Source organism: Urocitellus parryii, chromosome 11 (assembly GCF_045843805.1).
Source record: "Urocitellus parryii isolate mUroPar1 chromosome 11, mUroPar1.hap1, whole genome shotgun sequence".
Lineage (NCBI taxonomy): Eukaryota > Metazoa > Chordata > Mammalia > Rodentia > Sciuridae > Urocitellus > Urocitellus parryii.
Genome location: NC_135541.1, coordinates 18,911,425 through 18,932,890, shown reverse-complemented (window position 1 = coordinate 18,932,890; position 21,466 = coordinate 18,911,425). Strand labels below are relative to the sequence as shown.

Below are 21,466 nucleotides of genomic sequence, written 5' to 3'. Positions count from 1 at the left end.
TTTTTGTTTTTTTTTTAATTTTTAATATTTATTTTTTAGTTCTCGGCGGACACAACATCTTTGTTGGTATGTGGTGCTGAGGATCGAACCCTGGCCGCACGCATGCCAGGCGAGCGCGCTACCGCTTGAGCCACATCCCCAGCCCCGTTTTGTTTTGTTTTTGATTTTTGTTTTTTTTTTAAGATATCCTAGAGGGTATAAACTGTATTGTAATCAATCAGTTTATCATCTCAAGAAATGTTTATTCAAGTTCTCTGTCCATTTACTGATTGGGCTATTTGTATTTTTGTTGTTAAGTTAATATGAGTTCATTATTCTGGGGCTGGGTTGTAACTCAGAGGTGGAGTGCTTACCTATTATGTGTGAGAGTTCATTATTTAAGTCCAATTTATCTATTTTTGCGTTTGCCACCTGTTCTTTTCCTTTTTTAATTTTTTTTTTTTTATCAGAGTAGAAATTAGAAGTTTATTAAAGGACAGCAGAAAAGACTTCTCCCAGAGGAAGAAGGGGACCCAAGAGGTGGAATCCCTCCTTTTTTAATTTTTTTAGTTGTCATGGATCTTTTATTTTCTTTATTTATATGTGGTACTGAGGATCGAACTCAGGGCCTCACACATGCCAGGCAAGTGCTCCACCACTGAACAACTACTCCAGCTCTATATCACCTGTGTTTTTGATGTTGCATCTAAGGATGTGTTGCCAAATCCAAAGTCACTAAGACCCCTATGTTTTCTTCTGAGAATTTTTATAGTTTCATCTCTTATATTTAAACTTTGATCTATGTTGAATTAAATTTTGCAAATCATGTAAGGTAAGGATCTATCTGCCTTTTTCTTTTCCTTTTTTCCTTTGGTGCTAGGGAATGAGCCCATCCTCAAACTTGCTAGGCAAGCCCTCTATCACGGAGCCATACCCACAGCCCTAGTTTTATTCTTTTTCCATATGGTTATCCAGTTGTCCCAGAACCATTTGTTTAAAAGACTATTTCTTTTTTTCTTATTTTTTTTTTATTTTCTTCTATTGTGTTGCATACTCAATTTTTTGTTGAAAACTAGATATTTAAACATATAAAGTAACAACGTTTATTGTTGCTTATTGCAGTTATTGTTTGTGATTTTTTTAAAACTAATTTTGTAAGATCTGTATTTTTTCTTCTGTATAGCTACTGAAGTCTTTTTCCATAAGCATTCTAATAAGCTAGTAATTGACATAGGTTTCCTTAATCATTTAGAATGACAAAAATTCTGCCAGTCTTTGCAGATTGGCCATGTGTCTGTGTCAGAGACTACCTTCAACTCTGAGCTAGGCAGTTTGTAACTCTGCATTATCATTCATTTCTTGGTCTTACAGAGCCTGAAGGTCAGCTGGAGGTGAGAGCTTAGGGCCTTCTCAGATCCCCAGGAATATATGAGAGCTTTTCAAAGCACTTATTTCCCACATTCTCCTTCCCTATCCTTTCCTCCCAAGCTTTTTGGTTTGTCTGTCATTTGCCCTAATCCCTGCCCCAGACAGCAGAGGCAAATGCATTTGTTTTTAAATGTTTTCAAGAAGAGTTTCATGTTAGGCAAAATAACTGCAAACCCTTTGGACTCATCCTTCAGAAAGCCACAGACATAGGTCTATAATCCCAGTGACTTAAGGCTGAGGCTGGAGAATTGCAAGTTCAAGGCCAGCTTCAGCAACTTAACTCATAACTTAGTGAGACCTTGTCTCAAAAAATAAAAAGGGCTAGGGATGTAGCTCAGTGTTAAAGCATCCCTGGGTTCTGTCTCCAGTACCTAGAAAAAGAATATGAACAGGGTACAGTAGCTCAGGGATGCTAAGGCAGGGGGATCCTAAGAGTCCAAAAATACAAGTGAAGTGATTTATTACTTATTTGTTTGTAGTTCTAATAATGTCTTTTAGTTATAAAGAATCAGTGTAAGCATTTTAAATGCTATTTATTTGTTTTAATGCCTAATACATTTTGTTATGATTTTAAAATGACCTTTGTGTCCCTGTTAGAAATGTGTCTATGTCCACAGGGTCCTTGAATTTGGGGGTATACTGTGTGATTACTGGTTTTTTGTTTTTTGTTTTTTAACTTTTTTTTTGTTGTACATGAACACAATACCTTTATTTATTTATATGTGGTGTTGAGGAGAACCCAGTACCTCACGTGTGCCAACCAAGCACTTTACCACTGAGCCACAATTCCAGCCCCCTCTAGTCCTTTTTTGTATTTTATTTAGAGACAGGGTCTTGCTAAGTTGCTGAGGCTGGCTTTAACTCCCAATCCTCCAGCCTCTGCCTCCCAATCCACCGGGATTCCAGGCATACACCACCACACCTGCCTGTGTGATTATTTCTTCTATTGTAATTTATTTTTTAGTTATAGTTGGACACAATACATATAGGATTGAACCAGGGCCTCACATGTGCTAGGCCAGAGCTCTATTGCTGAGCCATGCCCCCAATGTGATTACTTCTTAAGAGTGACATTACTGGGCTGGGGTTGTGGCTCAGTGGTAGAGTGCTCCCCTAGCACTTGCGAAGCCCTGGGTTCGATCCTCAGCACCACATAAAAATAAATAAATACAATAAAGGTATTGTGTCTTAACTACAACTAAAAAATAATAAATAAATAAATAAAGAGTGACATTACTATTAGACTCATCTTTTCCTCTGCTTCAGCTTTGGGACATCCGGAAGAAAGCAGCCATCCAGACATTTCAGAACACTTACCAGGTGTTAGCTGTAACCTTCAATGACACAAGTGATCAGATTATCTCTGGTGGAATAGACAATGATATCAAGGTATGTTTGATGTTTATGTTATAATTCCCTTTCACTAGTATACACTCCTAGAAGTAAATCTTTGCAAACTGAGATTGTGGTGCCTTGGCACTCAATGCCAACTAATAGGAAGGTAGTAACTTGAAACTAAGAACCAGGCAGTTAATTTGAAGTGTGAAGTCCCTGGGAGAGGGTCTGTGTGAAAAATACAGAATGCATTACATTCCTTCCCTGAAGACATTTAAAATCTTTTTTTTTTTTAATTTTTTATTTTAACTGTCTTGTTCTAATGAGATAACTGTGAATCAGTTTGTGATTCCCTGCCCTTATCTCTCAATGTGTTTCTTTTTGACCCTATGAAAAGGAAATTTCCGAAACTTCTCTAAGAAAGAGACAATAGACCATGAACTCAAGTTTTCAAGTAATTGACTTGGATTATGATCCCAATTCTATCATTTTCTAGTTTTGTGACTTCAGATAAGTTCTTTTACTTTATTTCTTTAAGCTTTTGTTGTCTCAGGAGAATAGCAAGGGTAGTAATAATAACAAACAGTAGTATCTGCCTCATAGGGCTGTGGTGGTTATTAACTGAACCTGGTCTATTAAAGCACCTGGCAGAGTACCTAGACGTAGCCAGTGCCAGTAGTTGTGCAGTGTTTTTTTGGAGCTACACAGTTCATGTCTGCCTTTATCTATTGGCTTCCTTGAGGCTCTCAGACGTTGACCTTACATTCTGCTTTATCATAAGAATGGTACCTGTTAGTTAATACCCAACTTCCTCTGTTGTCCCTGCCTGGAGATTGTACTATATTCCTGTCCCTCCTTGCTTCCTTTGTAGTTACTGTGGATAAAATTTCCTTGTTTTTATCCAAAAGTGGTCCTTTAAGTGGAAGGGTTTCAACTCTTCTTTCATCCTCAAGAAACCCATGCCATCAGTTTGCCCAGATCCTTTTTTTAACTTCTGTGTTTCTCCTTCTCATCAACATTTCATCATGCCTAGGTCTCTTCTAGAGAAGGTAAGTAGTATCATCCTTCAGCCACACACCCTCTCTTGCTATTGCCCTGAGGGTCTTCCCCTTCATAGCCAAACTTTTTGGAAAGGCTGATGGTGGTGATAATGTTGATATCATCTAACACAAAGTGCTTGCTTTATGTCAAGTGGTGTTCATAAGCTTTGCATCATTCATTCATTTAGGTTCACAGCTGTCTTCTTGAAATAGACCCTACCAATAACATTTTATATGTGAAGAAACTGAGCTAAAATAAAAGAGGCATAATAATATAACCCAAGGTTCCGCTGCTATAAGAAATGGAAACTTGGTTCAAACCCAGAATTTGGTTCCAGAGTCATACTCTTTTTTTTTTTTTTTTTTTTATTTATTTTTTAGTTTTCAGTGGACACAACATCTTTATTTAATTTTTTTATGTGGGGCTGAGGATCAAATCCAGCGCCCCGCGCATGCTAAGCGAGCATGCTACCACTTGAGCCACATCCCTAGCCCCCAGAGTCATACTCTTAACACTTAAGAGAAAAGCCCTGAAGATTTTCATGGACTCACTGTCTTTAGTTCCTCACTTCCCTTTTATTTCTCAATTCCATATCTCCCCATCACCTCTAACAGTCTGGCCTCTGCTTTCATTATTTTGTGGGCATTGCTCCCTTTAATACCATCAGTGATCTCTCTGTTGCCAAATCCAGTAGATCCTTTATAGTCTTTTCTCGTGTGTGTGTGTGTGTGTGTGTGTGTGTGTGTGTGTGTGTGTTGGGGGGGGTGGTTATATATGTTTTACCACCCTAACCATTCTGAACCAGACATGACTTCTTAAGTTCTATAACTACAGCCTCATCCCTCTGTCTTAAATGCCCTCGTGAGCTCCTTTCTATAGGCATGTTTTTTGTGTTTTTGTTTTGCTGTGCTACATATCAAACATAGGGCAAGTACTTACTTCTACCACTGAGCTACACTCCCTACCTTCTCTGCATTCTTTTTCTTTCTTTTTTTTTTTTTTTTTTTTGATGGGCACAATATCTTTCTTTTATTTATTTACTTTTATGTGATGCTGAGAATTGAACTCAGTGCTTCACACTTGCTAGGCAAGTGCTCCACCACTGAGCCACAACCCCAGCTTCAGTCCTTTTTATTTTTTATATTGTGACTGTATCTTGCTAACTTGCCAAGATTGGCCATGAACTTATGATCCTTCTGCCTCAGCCTCCCAAGTTGCTGAAATTATAGGCAGGTACAACCACACCTGGTTAGTTTTTATACTTTACAAAATGTAAAAAGAAAAAGAGCCTGGCACAGTTACACACCTATAATCCCACCCACTTGGAGGCCTTGCAAGTTTGAGGTCAGCCTGGGCAATTTATTGAGACCCTGTCTCAAAATAAAAAATGAGGGAACTGGGATCATAGCAGGGGTAGAGCACATGCCTAGCAATGTTTTGGGCACTGGATTCACTTCTCAGCACTGCGTATAAATAAATAAAGATTCATTGACAACTAAAAAATAATAATAAAAATGTTTTTTAAATAATAAAAAAAGAAAAAGCACTAGGGATATAGCTTGATGGTAGAAGTGCTCCTGGGTTCAATCCCTGATACCAAAAAGAAAAATAGTAAAAATAAAATCACTGTGGTATAATCATCCAAATTCATTCATTCTTGATATTTCATTATACTTTCCAGTCTTTTCTTTTAGTTAAAATCTTATATGCTGCTTTTTGTTTCCAACCAGAGATGAAAAATTGTGCTCTATGTGTGTAATATGAACTGTAATGCATTCTGCTGTCATATATAACAAGTTAGAATAAAAAATAAAATAAATCTTACATGCTGTTTTTTAAATTTATTATCCTATAGCTAGTTCCTTTGTCAGGAACCTGCCTACTTCAGATCTTGCTATGACTGACTTGCTCTTGTTCTTATTTCTTGGCTCAGACTCCTGCTTCTCTGAGAGGACTTCTAAACTTGAATAGGTCCTCCTCTAGTTGCTCTCTATCATATCCCTCTTATCCTTCTGGACATATATTGGGATTATTTTTCTGATTCTTCCACTTAATTGCTCTGATTTTAAGAAAGTTATTTGTGGCCAGATGTGGTGACAACTATAATCCCAGCACTTAGGTGACTGAGGCAGAAGGATCACAAGTTCAAAGTCAGCCTCGGCAACTTAGCAAGGCCCTAAGCAACTCAGCAAGACCCTGTTTCTAAATTTAAACATATATATATATATATAAATGTAGGTACTGGGGATGGTTGAGCTCCTTCCTTGGTTTCAATCTCCAGCAAAAAAAAAAAAAAAAATTTTTTTGTTTTTGTTTTTTTTGTTGTTGTTGTTGTTATTGTTGTTGTTTTGTTTTTGCAGACAGGGTCTTTCCATGCTGTCCAGGCTAGTCTTGATTTCCTGGGCTGAAGTGGTTCTCCTTCCTTGGCCAACAGAGTAACTGGGACTAGAGATGTGTGCCAGCACACTTAGCTAAGAAAGTGACTTTAACTTCTCTGAATCTCCATTTCTTACCTTTAAATGGGAGTATTCAGCCTACCATGTGTAATTGTTACATGAATTAAATAAAGATGTGATATTCCAGCACCATGGCAAGCTCATAGTAAATGTTTAATACATGTCACCTGCCATTATCATCTTTTTTGTTGTTGTTTTGCCATGCTGGGGATTGTGCTGTACCACTAAACTATATCCCCAGCCCATCAATCATTTTTATTATTGGGATATTCTACAATTTAGTAAGTCACAACCATGTCACTAGACATTGATTTATGTTTTGTATGTACCACTGTCACAAATTAATGCTGCTATGGTCATGTTTCTGTAAAACTTTTTCTGCATTTGTTTCCTTAGGATAGAGTTCCAGGTGAACAGTAAGGTATCAGAGGCTTGGGGTGTAGCTTAGAAGTACATAGTTTGCCTAGTAAGGCTCTGGATTTGATCATAAGCACCACAAGAAAAAATTATGATAATGATAGTAGTAATATGTTAACAAGTATAAGAATGTTGCCAATTTTGAATACAAATTGTTTTTTGTTGTTGTTTTTGTTTGCTTCTTTTTTTTTTTTTTGTAGTTGTAGATGGACAGCATGCCTTTATTTTATTTATTTTTATGCAGTGCTAAGGATCAAACCCAGTGTCTTACATACGTGCTAGGCATATGCTATGCCACTGAGCTACAGCCCCAGACCTATTGTTTTGTTTTATGGCAGCAGCAATTAATAGTATTTAAAGTTAGGTTGCTATAATTAGTTGTCTTCTTTTTTGCTCCTATATGATTAAGGTATGCTAGAGAAATGTAAGACCTTATTAGAATTTAGTTAGAAGATAAATTGAGCTCCTTCCTTAGGTTTCTCCCTACCTAAGTACCCTGTTGTGACATACTTAGGGGAGAATAATTACCCCTGGACCCAGGAGCACTCTTATGTTGAAGTTGTCCTCGGGCCTCATAAATTTCTTTAAATATGGAAAAGAGTGGCTCCTTTCCAATCAGAAATAGACTCAAGGAATGTCAAACCTGCAAGAAACCTTAAACTTCTGGTTCATCTGTCTTATTTTATGGATGACTAAAGTGAGGCCCTAAGATGTTAAATGATTTAGCCAAGATCACATAGTCAATCACTCAGTCAATGGTAAAGCCAGGATTGCAGCTGTATCCTCAGAGGGCTGATAATCTTTCCAATCTGTCTTGTTGCCTCTGGTCAATTAACAGGTTTCTTTTAAGCACTTAGGGACTCAGCAGGCTTTAGCATTTAATTGCTTGACAAGTCCCTATACTGCCTCAGCACATTAGTAGGTATTCCTAAAAGAACTTGGTTCTTGGACTGAGGGTTTAACTCAGTGATAGAACCAGTGCTTAGCATGCATGAGGCCCTGGATGTGATCCCCAGCATAGTTGAGGGGGCCAGGTGTGACAAGACACTTCTCAGCACAGCCTGTTTTTAAAAAGGAAGAAGAAATGAGGAATGGGAGTCCCTTTTGTGAGTAAATATGCTGTCTCTAGGGACTTTGATAGGATCTGGAAGTCAGAGGAAAAATGAAAAAAGAATAAAACATATCCCTGCTTGAGGGCTTGAGGGTCTGGCTGGCAGTTCTTTAGTGTTTCATGTAAACCTGAGCTCCGAGCCACATGGGAGTTTAGTTGGTAGTTTTGTTTGTTTAAAGGAATAAAATAAGTGTTTTTTGATTTCTTATCCTCTGGTCTCATCTTTTTGATTATCTGAGCCAGAAAGATCTTTTCAGAGTACAAATCTAACCAACTCATTGCCCTACTTTGAACCCTTCTGTGACTCCCTAGTGAAGAGAATAAAATCCAAGTCAGGCATTCAAAGCCTTTTGTGTGCTCACCTCTGTTATATACCTCTCAAGCATAATCTGTTTCTTCTCTACGTGTAATTCCCTACAATCTAGCAATTTTATCATGCTCTCTGCTTTCACACATCACTTTTCCCTTGAAATACACTTCCACTTGGTCAAAGAAATTAAAAAAAAAACTCCTCCAGTGAGGTACACGCCTATCATCCCAGCTACTCAGGAGGCAGAGACAGGATGATCCCAATTTTTTTTTTTTAATATATCTTTTTAGGCTGGGGATGTGGCTCAAGCAGTAGCGCGCTTGCCTGGCATGCGTGCGGCCCAGGTTCGATCCTCAGCACCACATACCAACAAAGATGTTGTGTCCCACAAAAGCTAAAGAATAAATATTTTAAAAATTCTCTCTTTTGAACAACCAATAAAAAAAAAATTAGCTTTTCTCTGTCTATGACAAATTAACTTAGACCAAAAAATTCTGGTGCAAGCTTTGTTAATTAAATATATATATAATCTTTTTAGTTGTAGGTAGACACAATACCTTTATTTAGTTTGGGATGAGGGGGTTGTTTTTGTGAGGTACTGGGGATTGAAACCAGGGCCTTGTACATGCAAGGCACACTCTACCAACTGAGCAATATCCCCAGCCCTATTTAGTATTTTTTTTTAAATCTCTGCTCCCATTCTTTTTATATTTATTTATTTATTTATTTATTTATTTTTTAGTTCTCGGCGGACACAACATCTTTGTTTGTATGTGGTGCTGAGGATTGAACCCGGGCCGCACGCATGCCAGGCAAGCGAGCTACCGCTTGAGCCACATCCCCAGCCACTATTTAGTATTTTTTATGTGGTGCTGCCGAACGAACCCAGTGCCTCATGTGTACAGTTAAGCGCTCTACCACTGAGCCAAAACCCCAGCCCAGATGATCCCAAATTTGAGGACAGCCTGGACAACTTAATGAGAGAGACTCTTGTCTCACAATTTAAAAGGGCTGGGGATGTAGCTCAGTGGTAGAGCGCCTGTCTAATATGTGTGAACCTGGGTTTAATCCCTAGTACCACAAAAAAAAGAAAGAAAGAAAAAATCTCTTCCTTCTTCTTTACCTTGCTCAAATACTTTATTCTCTGGGAAAGCTTCTCTCATCCCTGTTCTACAAGAGTTAAACCTTTTGCCCCCTCTGCTACTACACTGCAAATAGGCCTTTCAATACTTGTTTGCAAGACTGTTTTCACTGCTAAACTAAATGTTGCTTGAGAGCAGGAACTCTGTCCCTTTAAATCTCCAATAGTGGTTGCCACTGATCAGATACCCAGATGTTCATTGAATAGCTGATTAGGACATTTGCAAAATGTTTTGCTTAAATTAGTGCCCTATTCATTCTTTCTGTGGCAAATCCCAGATATTTTTTGTCCCTACACAAACAAGGTATAGGCCTCAAAGAAAAAAGTCTGGAAATAGCACATAAGTGCTGAGATTGGTGGCAAGTGCATTCTCTCCTACTTGTTACTAAGGTAAAGATTTCAGCAGTGCCTTCTCTGAAGAGAAAGGACAAAAGCTTTAATAGAGTGTCAACCATTTCAAGCTCTCCTGATTACTGAGGCAGCAAACATCCTGACACAAAAAAATGATGGTATATGAAGTGTGTTAGGCTGTACACATGAATGAGTTATGGATGGAGAAAGTAGAGTTGTCTGCCTTATGTATTACTCCAGCATACAATACCTAACTCACGTCTGGATTAGAGAAAGCGCCTAGCTTTAGAAGACAGCAAAAATTTTATTCACTTAGAAAAATTACATGGCAGTGTTAAATAAAATTTGGGAAGAGTTTTGTATAATACCGATGACCTTCACAAAATTACTGTTTTTCCATGTGACATCCAGACTATTGCTGGCAGTGTTAATAATTATTTTACATAGTTGCAGTTTATGTAAATATAAATATTGTTTTGTATTTTCCCTTTTTTGCTTATTATGTAAATATTTTTGCATTTGGATTCCAGAGTTATTTTTAGGAACTGCTTAATAATAGCTGCCAAAATTATTGAGGGCCTGCCAAGTGCCAGGCATATGCTAAGCATTCTTATTTGTAATTCCTATAACAGCCATAAGAAGTAGATGTTTTCGCTGTCCTCAGAAAGGGTTAGTGGCCCAGTGACACATAACTACTGGTTATTCTTAATCCTAAATCGCCTCTCTTTCCATTCTGCCAATCTATCTCCTTTGTGAGAATTCATAATGTTCCAATGTGCTTATGAATCATAATTTAATGTCATATCTTTTACCTTATTGACATTTAGGTTATATATATATATTGTGTGTGTGTGTGTGTGTGTGTGTGAATATATATATATATTTACATATACATGACATTAATTTAAGCATCAATATTCTTACATATTTTCTTATACACAATTTACATGTATTCATAATATCTTTAAATTACATGTTTACTTATTTTTATGTAGTTCTAATAATTTCTCTTTTTTTAATATTTATTTTATGGGCTGGGGATGTGGCTCAAGTGGTAGCGCGCTCGCCTGGCATGCGTGCGGCCCAGGTTCAATCCTCACCACCACATACAAACAAAGATGTTGTGTCCGCCAATAACTAAAAAATAAATATTAAAAAAATATATATTTATTTTAGTTGTAGATGGGTACAATATCTTTATTTCGTTTTTATGTGGTGCTGAGGATTGAGCCCAGTGCCTCGTGCGTGCTAGGCAAGGACTCTACTACTGAGCCACAACCCCAGCCCCTAATAATTTCTTTTTAGTGACTAAGAATCAATGTAATCATTTTAAATGCTATTTATTTTTTCTTAATGTCTACTACATTTTGTTATGCTTTGAAAATGACTTCTATGCAAATTTTCTTACATTGAACTTTATCTTAATATTTGACATTAATTTATATCAAGTCAAATATAGTCACTTTGACTCTTTTTTAAAAGACAAGGGTTTTGGGCTAGGATATAGCTCAGTTGGTAGAGTGCTTATCTCTCATGCACAAGGCCCTGGTTCAATCCCCAACACCACCAAAAAAAAAAAAAAGACAAGGTTTTTTTTTTTTTCTCTTTGACAGAAATCCTGTATTTTGTAGTTAAAATAATATTTTGCCCTTTAAGAAAGGATACCGATTTCTCCGAGCAAGTGACTCTTGAATAACTCTTTCTCTGCTCTTTCTCAGTTTGATTTCTGGGAACACTTTTTTGTTTTTTGCAGGTCTGGGACCTACGCCAAAACAAGCTAACCTACACCATGAGAGGCCATGCAGATTCCGTGACTGGACTGAGTTTAAGTTCTGAAGGCTCTTACCTCTTGTCCAATGCAATGGACAATACAGGTAACTTTGAAGAGGAAAGCTGTCCCAGTGCCCAGTCTCTGTAGACCCTAAAGAAGTGGGCATTGGGTTTTAAATGTGTAGGGGTATGGGGGATGTAGCTCAGTGGTAGAATGTTAACCTGGTATGTCCGAGGTCCTAAGTTCAGTGCCCAGCACTGCAAAAAAAGAAAAAATATGTATACTGGGATACATGAAAGTCAAGGAAAGAGTCAAGGATGCTCAAAGAGTCTACCAGTCAATGAGAATATTGTAGTGGGAAAAGCTTTAGATGATCAAGAATCTAGGACGCTACTCCCAGATCTGCCATTATAGCTCCTAAACAACTTTGAACTATATTTCTGGACTTCAGTTTCTACATGGATAAAATTAGAGGAAATGGGCCTTTATCGTTAGGGCCCATTTCTGCTCTGGTATATTGTAAATCCAAGAAGAATACAAGAAAAATTTTAACTGATTAGTTCCATGAGAAAAAAAAAAATCAGAGTCTTATGATCCAAATAGTCAGGACAATTCTCAGATGTTTGCAGATAGTACCAAGTTTGGGCAATCATAGACCAGTATGCCATGTATCTTACCTCTCTACTCCAAGAGCCCTAGTGTGAGCAGGGAATAGTGGCCCACAACTGTAATCCCAACTATTTTGGAGGCTGAGACAGAAAAATAACAAGTTAGAGGCCAGTCTCAGCAATTTACCAAGATCTTGTCTCAAAATAAAAAGTGCTGGAGATGGAGTTCATTGGTAGACAATTTGCCTAGCGTGTGTGAGGCCCTAGGTTCAATCATCAATACTGAAAAAAAAAAAAATAGCCTCAACATTCTGGACTTACACACACACAAACTCTTGTTGCCCTATTTCTTTGTTTATTTTGTTGATTGTTTGATTTGGGTTTTTTAGTTGTAGGGTAGGAGAATGGGTTTACCATAACAAAAAAGGAAGGCAGTTGTGGGATTATGTGCTTAATATTGGAGTTTGGAAATGCTCCTGGTATCCATATCATGTTCTTGGGCTTGTCAAGAACTGAAATGCACTAACTGACATTTTATAGCAAAAACAGTACCTGGCATTTAATGGATACTCAAATATTTGTTGACTGAATGGAAGTCCTTACTTCCTGGCTGCATTATCATCTCAATAGCAAAGTTCCATGCATAGCTTTGCCTTTTTATGCCTGTCTGACTCCCAAGTGTTGATATTACCTTTTCACACTCAAATAAAATGACATCATTCAGATTCCTCTATAAGATTAGCTTCTGTTAAAACAGCATTAGCTACTGCCTACATTGTATATTTATATGCATATCTCAAATTCAGTGGATTTACCCTTGACTAATTCTAGCTTCCTTTATAGTGAGAAATGATGAAGTTCTGTGAGTGGTTATTAAAAGAATAGTAAGAAGAATTTCTGGTTTTGGCAACATAATAAAATTATAAATTCTCTATTTTTATCACCTCCAACTTTTTAGAATCTTTCCACATATATCATCTTGCTCAGTTCTTAAAATGGATTTATTTATTTCAAAGAAAGAAGGAAACAAACAACAGGCATGGTGGCACACACCTGTAATCCTAATTATTCAGGAAGTTGAGTCAGGAGAATCAAAAACTTGAGGCCAGCCTGGCCAATGTAGTGAGACCCTCTCTCAAGATAAAGAGTTCTGGGGATACAGCTCAGTGGGAGAGTATCACTGGGCTCAATCCCTATTACCACTAAAAAGAAAAAAAATGATTTTTTGTCTGTTTGTTTGGGTGCCAGGGATTGACCTCAGGGGCATTCAACCACTGAGCCACATCCCAGCCCTATTTTGTATTTTATTTAGAGACAGGGTCTCACTGAGTTGCTTAGCACCTCACTGTTGCTAAAGCTGGGTTTGAACTTGTTATTCTCCTGTCTCAGCCTCCCAAGCTGCTGGGATTGCAGGCATGTGCCACCGCAGCCAACTGTTTGTTTTTTAATAGAGCAGAAAATCAAGACACAAATAATTGACTATTTACCTAACATCCCCATATACAACAAAACTAAAATTAAATTCAGAGTTCACATTTTCTAAGGCTGAGGATGTTACTCAATAGGAGAATGCTTGCCTAGCATGTGTGAGATCCTAGAGTCTATCCTCAGCTTCTAGGGTGCTGGGGAACAAAGTTCACCTTTTCTAATTTTTTAATACAGTTTTCTCTTGCTATATTTGACCTTGTTCAAGGTTAGACTCTCCTGTGTCCAAATGAGAAAAATTATAAAACATAAATATTAACTTTGGTTTTTATAGACTCATTTTTACAATAGTCATTGGTATTTTGATTGTTATATCAAAGTTTGAGTTTTGTGACTCAGAGTTGACAGAGGAGTTATTTGAAATTATTATCACAAGCAGCTGCATTCTGTTGCAATTCCTCAACAATGTATTTGCCATTTCTCCTTCCTACCCCTCACTTTCCTCTGTGAGGAAAAGTGCCCTTAGCACCAGTTAATAGAACTTTGATGCATTATATTCCCATTAGAAAAATAAAAGAGCCTTAACAGGTAGCAATGTGCCTGTTGGACCACCAATAGCCAGGAGGCAGTGTTTGTCATTAGCATGATACGAGTTTCATTTGAGTTTTCAGGAATTCTCTGGCTCATGTTTGGTTTGGTTGGTTAATTGGATTAAATTTGTTTTGCAGTGCGGGTCTGGGATGTCCGACCATTTGCCCCCAAAGAGAGATGTGTGAAGATATTTCAAGGAAATGTGCACAACTTTGAAAAGGTGAGTGCTACATAGCAAAGGGGTTTTATTGTCTATTTGATTCCAAAAACATTTCAGGTGATGCTAAGGCTAAAGGATGCTAAGAATGGGCTACATTCTAGTGGCTGTTATTTATCAAAGTTGTTCTTACCAAAAATAAAACTAATAGAAGAATATCACAGAAGACACATAGCCAGATAGCGATGAAGCCAGCTCTCATTCTGAGAGCTTCTAATATCAGTCCACCCTCAACAAGGACACTCCTAGTTTTTCTTTTATTCCATAGGATATTCAACCCTTTTAGATCAATGTTCTATAAGGGACCCAGGCTCCCATGGCTATTATCCAAATTGTTTCATTTACCTTCCCAGTGACCATGTGTTAGAACCCTGGAAATATATCCCTCTTCTCAGTCAGCACCATGCCCCAATTTGTGACAGAAATTTTTCTTAAACCCTCAAATTCCCAGGTCAGCTCTGTTGGAAACAGCATTTCCCCTCAAACAGTTGGTTAATAAAGATTAAATTTAAAAAAAAAAAAAAAATAAGAACAAGAGGGGGGAAATTTAATGAGGATCAAGATAAATCGAGCAAAGGAGGCCTTCATTTATTGGCAAAACAAATTTTGTTGCCATGTCTAATCTAACATAACTTACTAAGCATTTTCTAGTTAGTGTTTATATGGTATAAAATAATGAAGTATTTTATTTTTGGTCCATAGAAAATAAGATAATTGCTGATCATCTTTCTGGGGAGAATAATTTTAAAAGTCCAGTTAGGATGCTTAAAATCTCCCAGTGATTCTTGGGTGTGGCAAAGAGAAATTTGATATCTTACCATTCAATAAATTCTTGCTTATTCATCATTATAGAATCTCCTGAGATGTTCTTGGTCACCTGATGGAAGCAAAATAGCAGCTGGCTCAGCCGACAGGTAAGGATTACTGGGTGTGAGGTAGAGGATGATGTAGCTCTGCAGGTCTTCTCATGTTTAATACATGACATGCAGTTATGGACTAGAGCAGCCAGAGTTATAGCTGTACTTGGAGATGAAGCCATTTGCAGTATGAAAGATTTAAAAAGCATGTTGGACAAACACGTTATTTCTCTCTTCCTTGGATAGTTTAGACCTAGAAGGTCAACCATTTCTTTATCCTGTTGGATTCACATTGCCATCAAAATAAAATTCAGTCTCATAATTTTCCCAGTCTCTCATGAGATTCTTCCGCTGCTTCACTTTGTTTCAACACATATTAAGTACTCATCTCTCTGACCATCACCACAATGCTGCACTCACATGAAACTCTGTATTCTAACCCTTCTGCATTCTCAACTTGGGTTCTGTTCTCATACCCCCTCTTCCATTATCCAAGCTCCCTTACCTTTCTAGTAACCACCCCTGTGTTGTATCTTTTTTTTTTTTTTTTTTTTTTTTTATAGCTGGACACAGTATCTTTATTTATTTTTATGTGGTGCTGAGGATCGAATCCAGTGCCTCACACATGCAAGGTGGGCACTCTACCGATGAGCTATACCCCCAGCCCTGTGTTGTATCTTTAACTGTTCCCTGGACTTTCCTCTCTTAACTCTTGGGCATAACTAATTACTTTTTGCTGTAGCTAACACTTCGTTCATCTAATCCTTATTAGTATTTATTACACCTCACAACCAGACAGATATTGTGGGGCAACCCTACTAAATTATTTGCACCCAGAACTCAGGGAATAAATCTTAGTCATCTCTGTGAACCCAGGGAAGTCTTGTCAGCCCCTGCATTATCTTATACTAAGCACTTGTTAATATTATATGAATGAATTACTAACCCAAAGATGGTAGTCAGATTCTACCCCACATAACAACTCAGCAATATGTGGCAGCTGCCAGGGGCAACTTTTGAGACAAGTTGCTAAGATTGGCCTCAAGCTTGGGATCCTCCTGCCTCAGCCTCTCAAGTGACTAGGATTACAGGCATTTGCCACCATGTCCAGCAAGTGAGACTTTCTTAAGTATGAATTTAACTGGCCCATTATGTGGCTTGCTTGAGGAAATTCTTCCATCAGATACTATTGTATTTGGTGTGACTGTAGTGCCCTATACTTTGAAGGGAATCAGGTTGAATAGTGATGTCCAGGTGGAATAGTAAAGAATGAGATCTTCTGGTGGCAGATTCAGATTTTAGCTTTCATTGGGCAATGTGTTTACTCTTTTTCACCTAACCTCACTCTTGTCCCCTTCAGATATTCTACTACTACCCTGCTGAAATAAGCACATCATCTATAAATGCGAACCCTTTCCCAAGCTTGCCAAAGCTTTTATCATGCTTTAGGTTTTCCTTCTTGGAACCCTAGCCCTGCCTGGAGAAGCTTTACTGTGGTCTGCCCCACACCTTGTGATTAACTGAACATACTTGAAACATTCAAAGTCCACTTTTTTGTTTTCCTAACAAGTTTAATGGCAGGAAAGACGGAGAATTAATCAGGTTTTTGTTTGTTTGTTTGTTTGTTTTTTGAGGGGAAGGGGCTTTGATGAAATAGTAACACATTGATGATTTTAGTCCAGGTGGTATAGAGAGCTGCCTTGAAGCGGGAATCTAAAAGATTTTTAGTGGTCAAAAAAAGACCTTAACAGACTAAGGTATCTTGCATTAAAATATTAAAAATATTTTTAAAATATTTTTTAGTTGTAGATAAACACAATACCTTTATTGTATTTATTTATTTTTATGTGGTGCTGAAGATCGAACCCAGTGTCTCACACGTGCTAGGCAAGCGCTCTACCACTGAGCCACAGCTCCAGCCTAGTATCTTGCATTCTTTACAGACTAAGAACCATTCAAAGTAGTTTGTATACTTTTCAGCAGTGTCTTTCTTATGTAATTAGTCTTTTTAAATTATGGAACAGGGTGCAGGGGATGTAGCTCAGTGGTAGAGCACTTGCCCAGGATGCATAAGTTCCTGGGTTCAATCCCCAGTACCACTAGAATTCAAAGGGAAGATTGGTAAGTCTTATTTTTTTGGGTAGGAGGAGAATAATAAAGGGGACAGACAGGGTCTCACCAAGTTGCCCAAGCTGGCCTTGAACCTGTGATCCTCTTGCCTCAACCTCCCAAGTCACTGGGGTTACAGGAGTAACTTGGCATGGTCTCTTTAAATTATATTTACATATGCCCCTTTCCCTGACAAGAATGGTTTGTTTCTAACATTGGCCCTTTCTGATATGTAGTGTCCTTCCTTCTCCCTTTTCCTCCTCTTTATTCCTTTAAATTTTATATGTGGAAGCTTGGCTCTGGCCTGAGTAAAGCCTGCCCCTCTCCCTGCTGGAGTTGTCCAGATTTTACAGGCCACCTCGCCAATTAGCCCCAAGTCAGCAAGCAGCACTGTTACATAAGGACCTGGTTCCTACTGAATGTTGCCATGCTACACTGAGGAAAAGCAAGGAATCCCTCTAAATTTAGCATCTAATTGGCAGCCATCAAGAATGAGGCCTTGAAGTAAACCCTTGGAGATCTAGGGTTCTGCCGTCTTTCATGTGCCTGGGAATCTAGCCTTCCTTTTCAGGAAACTGCACTTCAGCTGGGCCTGGGTTTGCCAAGCTCTGCCTTTCTACTTAGAAATCACCTCCTCGTCTTCAGACCTGAAACCTTAACACCCCTGGTAAGGACACAGGGAGACTGGCCAGGCTGGTCCAGGAAGGATTGATTCAGCCCATGGGTTTCTTGTGATTGTAGCTTGATAGCAAATGTACTCCTAATAGCAACAGCCATCATTAATACTGTGTGCCAAGCACTTTGCAACAGAACAAGGAAAAAAGCTCAGAAACGTTCAATTATTAAATTTACTTAGCTAATAAGTAGCTGCACTGAGACTTGAACCCAGGTCTTTCTGGCTTCTGGTGAAACAGCACTCATACTCTTTCACCACCACCCCCCGACACTGCCCTTACCATGATGAATGAAGACCAATTATTTGAGCATGGCAGAAAAAAAGCACAGAGAGCATGAACAAGGGTGCCAAAAAATCTAGACAGATGAGGTTACCACTTCTTCCATCTTGCTTGGAACTTTTACTGTGGCTATGGAGCCTCGCCTGTGAGAGCTCAATAATAAAGAAGCTCTTATTGGTCTGGGGTTGTGGCCCAGTGGTAGAGGACTTCCTGGGTTCAATCCTCAGCACCTCATAAAAATTAAAGTATTGTATACAGCTTATATACAACTAAAAATATTTTTAAAAAACAAAAAGCAGGGCTGGGGATGTGGCTCAAGCGGTAGTGAGCTCGCCTGGCATGCATGCGGCCTGGATTCGATCCTCAGTACCACATACGAACAAAGATGTTGTGTCCGCCAAATACTAAAAAATAAGTATTAAAATTCTCTCAAAAAAAAAAAAAAAAGCAGCTCTCATTTATGTGCTTTTTTGTTTTTTGTGTTTTGTACAGGGAAGTCAACTCAAGAGTATTTTACCACTGAGCTACATCCTTAGCCCTTTTTATTTTGAGACAGGGTCTCAGTAAGTCACTGAGGCTGGCCTTGACCTTGTAATCCTCCTGCCTTAGCCACCTGAGTTGCTGGTATTATAGGCTTGTGCCATCAAGCCTAGCGTTTACTTGTATTTATACCCATAGTTGTTGTATCAGAACTAGGCCTGCTTTTTTTGTTTTTGTGATGTAGGAGATGAAACCTATGATTTCACACATGCTAATAAACATATGCTCTACCACTGAGCTGCATCCTCAGGCCCAAGAGCTAGGAATTTTATATTCAAGTACAAGTGTATTTTTCATTGAAACAAATATATGAATAAATGTTTTTAAGTCCTACTAATAACTGCTTCAAACCACCAACCATATGAAGATGGTAACTATTTTGCCCTTTACCTAAAATGACTCAGGCAGGGTTGAGGGTCAAAGAAAATTTGTTGTTGTTGTTGGTGGTGTTTTAACCAGGATGTTTGAAGGTGTTAAGGGAAGTGAATCCTGGAATATATATTAAGACTTCTGCTTATGTTTATATAATTGAAATTTCCCATTTCTCTTCTGGGCTCAGCTTTGAGTACAATACTAAAAGTTAAATACAATAAATACTAAAGTACAGTGGTTTAAGTACAGTAGTAAGAAGTTATACTTGATCTCCCAACCTGCAATAAATCAATTTACTTTTATGACATTCCTGAATGATTTTAAAGTTAACTGTAGCCTAATTATATTTGATGCTCTTTGAGGAAGGTTTTTATGTGGGGTTCATAGGGAAAATTGTTTTTTTTTCTTCTCCAAGACCTCTCCCATTCTAGAGGCTATGTTTGATAAAGCTTATATTTTTAAGCTATTCCCATTTACTGAGTTCCTCAAGATCAGGGTCCATGTCTTCACTCAAACCTTGTTCCTAGTTTCTAGGCAAGTGCTCTACCACTGAGCTACACCTTCAGCCTCTGTCTTAGCTTCTAAAACCCAGAATGCAACTCAGTAAATTTGGAGTAATAAAATAGCATGGTTTCCTTTTCCATTAAGGAGCCATGCCTCTGCCCTAGCCCACCTCTAGAAGGCCTGATCCTTGCTATTCCTGATACTTGCAGGTTTGTATATGTGTGGGATACCACAAGCAGAAGAATTCTGTATAAGCTGCCTGGCCACGCTGGCTCCATCAATGAAGTGGCTTTCCATCCTGATGAGCCCATCAGTAAGTCTGTTCTCACTTTTGGGGAAGGGGATCTGTGGTAATCTCCCCAGGGCAGGCCTGGGAATACAGAGACAGAAATGTGAATTTCCATAAAAACGGCTCTTCTAAGTATCAGTGACTATCTCACAGTTGCTGTCCTAAGTGACAAGGGTAGGAATAATGTTCCATTTTTCTTCTCTATCTCAAGGGAAGGTAGGTTAGCCTATTTTTATAGTTTTTTTGCATTTACTTGCTTCAGATCTGTGCTTCTGTGGTATATTGGGATAAGAGAATCATGGGGGTTTTATTGTTATTGGTTTTTTGAGGCAGGGTCTTGCAGCGTTGCCCAGGCTGGCCCCATACTTGAGCCTCAACCTCCCTTTGCTGGGATCACAGGCAAAATGATATTTCTGAATATTTAGATATAAATTGCAACTTAACTTTAAGGAGAAAATGTAACTTTCTCCGGGGCTTAACAAACAGAAGCACATTTACAAAACTATGGTTATAGATCACTTCCTGTCTCCTAAAGTAACTAGGAAGATCTTTTCCTTGGGGTTTGACTGACAAGGGACATCAGAATTTTGAGCCTGATAATGTATTTCTCACAGTACAGTCAAACTCATGGTTTTGAGAGGACTTGGATTGAAAAGCCAGACTACAATTTCCTGTAGATGCTGTTTAGACGGGGAATTCAAGTTACATCCAATTGCTCTTATATACCAAAATTGGCTCTTGACACAAGAGCCCTTGAGCACCCAGTCTCCTTGAGCCTTCATTATTTCCAGTTGTCTTCTCTGTTCTTTTACCTCAGTTCTTTCAGCATCCAGTGACAAGAGACTGTACATGGGAGAGATTCAGTGAAGCTGTGGAATGGAAGACTCCAGGACTGCTTGACCTTGAGACCTCAAGCTGCATAATTGGTGTCAAATGGTGCCCAGGCTGATCTCCCTTCAGATGACCATTACTAGCAAGACAGAGAGGAGGTGGTGTCCATATTCCAACCACCACTTGTACTCCATGTGCCAGGATGATTGAGGCAAGCTCCCAGTAGCCTCTAACACCACCTGCCAGATTTCAGGGACTGGTCTCTCCTTTTCTGCCTTTTTATTGTTATTTTTTTTTTAAATAAGATTTCTTCAAAGGGACAGACATTTGGTTTGCAGTTACCTGTTTTCTAATCTGGGCAGAAGGCAGGGAATATCAACTGAAATTCGTTGGATGGGCTTGGTTGTTTTGTTTTTAATTCAGTAACTGGCTTGTATGATATTTTCTTTCTATGTATCTGAGTCATTTTGTATTAAAAGCCAAATAGATGCCTTTTTACAAGAGCCATGGGATTGAATTTATTGCTCTCTTTTCTTTGAGGCTTGATTGCTACAAATCAGAGCAGAGCATGTTGTGGCCAGGGGATACGATCCATTTAAACTTCAAAGAAAAGCCAGGCGTGGTGGCGCATACCTGTCATCCCAGCAACTCAGAGGGATGAGGCAGGAGGATCTTAAGTTCAAGACCAGCCTCAGCAACTTAGTGAGACCCCTGAATAACTTGACAAGACCCTGTCTCAAAAATAAAAGGGATAGGAATGTAACTCAGTGGTAGAGTATCCTGTATTCAATTCCCAGTACTTTGGATAAGGGGTGGAGACTTCAGAG

General features: G+C 38.5%; 1 protein-coding gene across 1 annotated transcript in view; it reads left to right on the top strand.

Moving 5' to 3' along the window:
• Positions 1-21,129, top strand: part of Snrnp40 (small nuclear ribonucleoprotein U5 subunit 40) — a 34,651-nt gene extending 13,522 nt beyond the window's left edge. Inside the window, exons 5-10 of the mRNA XM_026391678.2 lie at positions 2,674-2,796; positions 11,323-11,443; positions 14,102-14,184; positions 15,034-15,095; positions 19,729-19,832; positions 20,626-21,129. Of these exons, the coding sequence (XP_026247463.1) occupies positions 2,674-2,796; positions 11,323-11,443; positions 14,102-14,184; positions 15,034-15,095; positions 19,729-19,832; positions 20,626-20,675 (543 nt within the window). The 3' untranslated portion in view covers positions 20,676-21,129. The remainder of the gene's footprint in view (positions 1-2,673; positions 2,797-11,322; positions 11,444-14,101; positions 14,185-15,033; positions 15,096-19,728; positions 19,833-20,625) is intronic.
• The last annotated feature ends 337 nt before the right edge of the window (positions 21,130-21,466 follow it).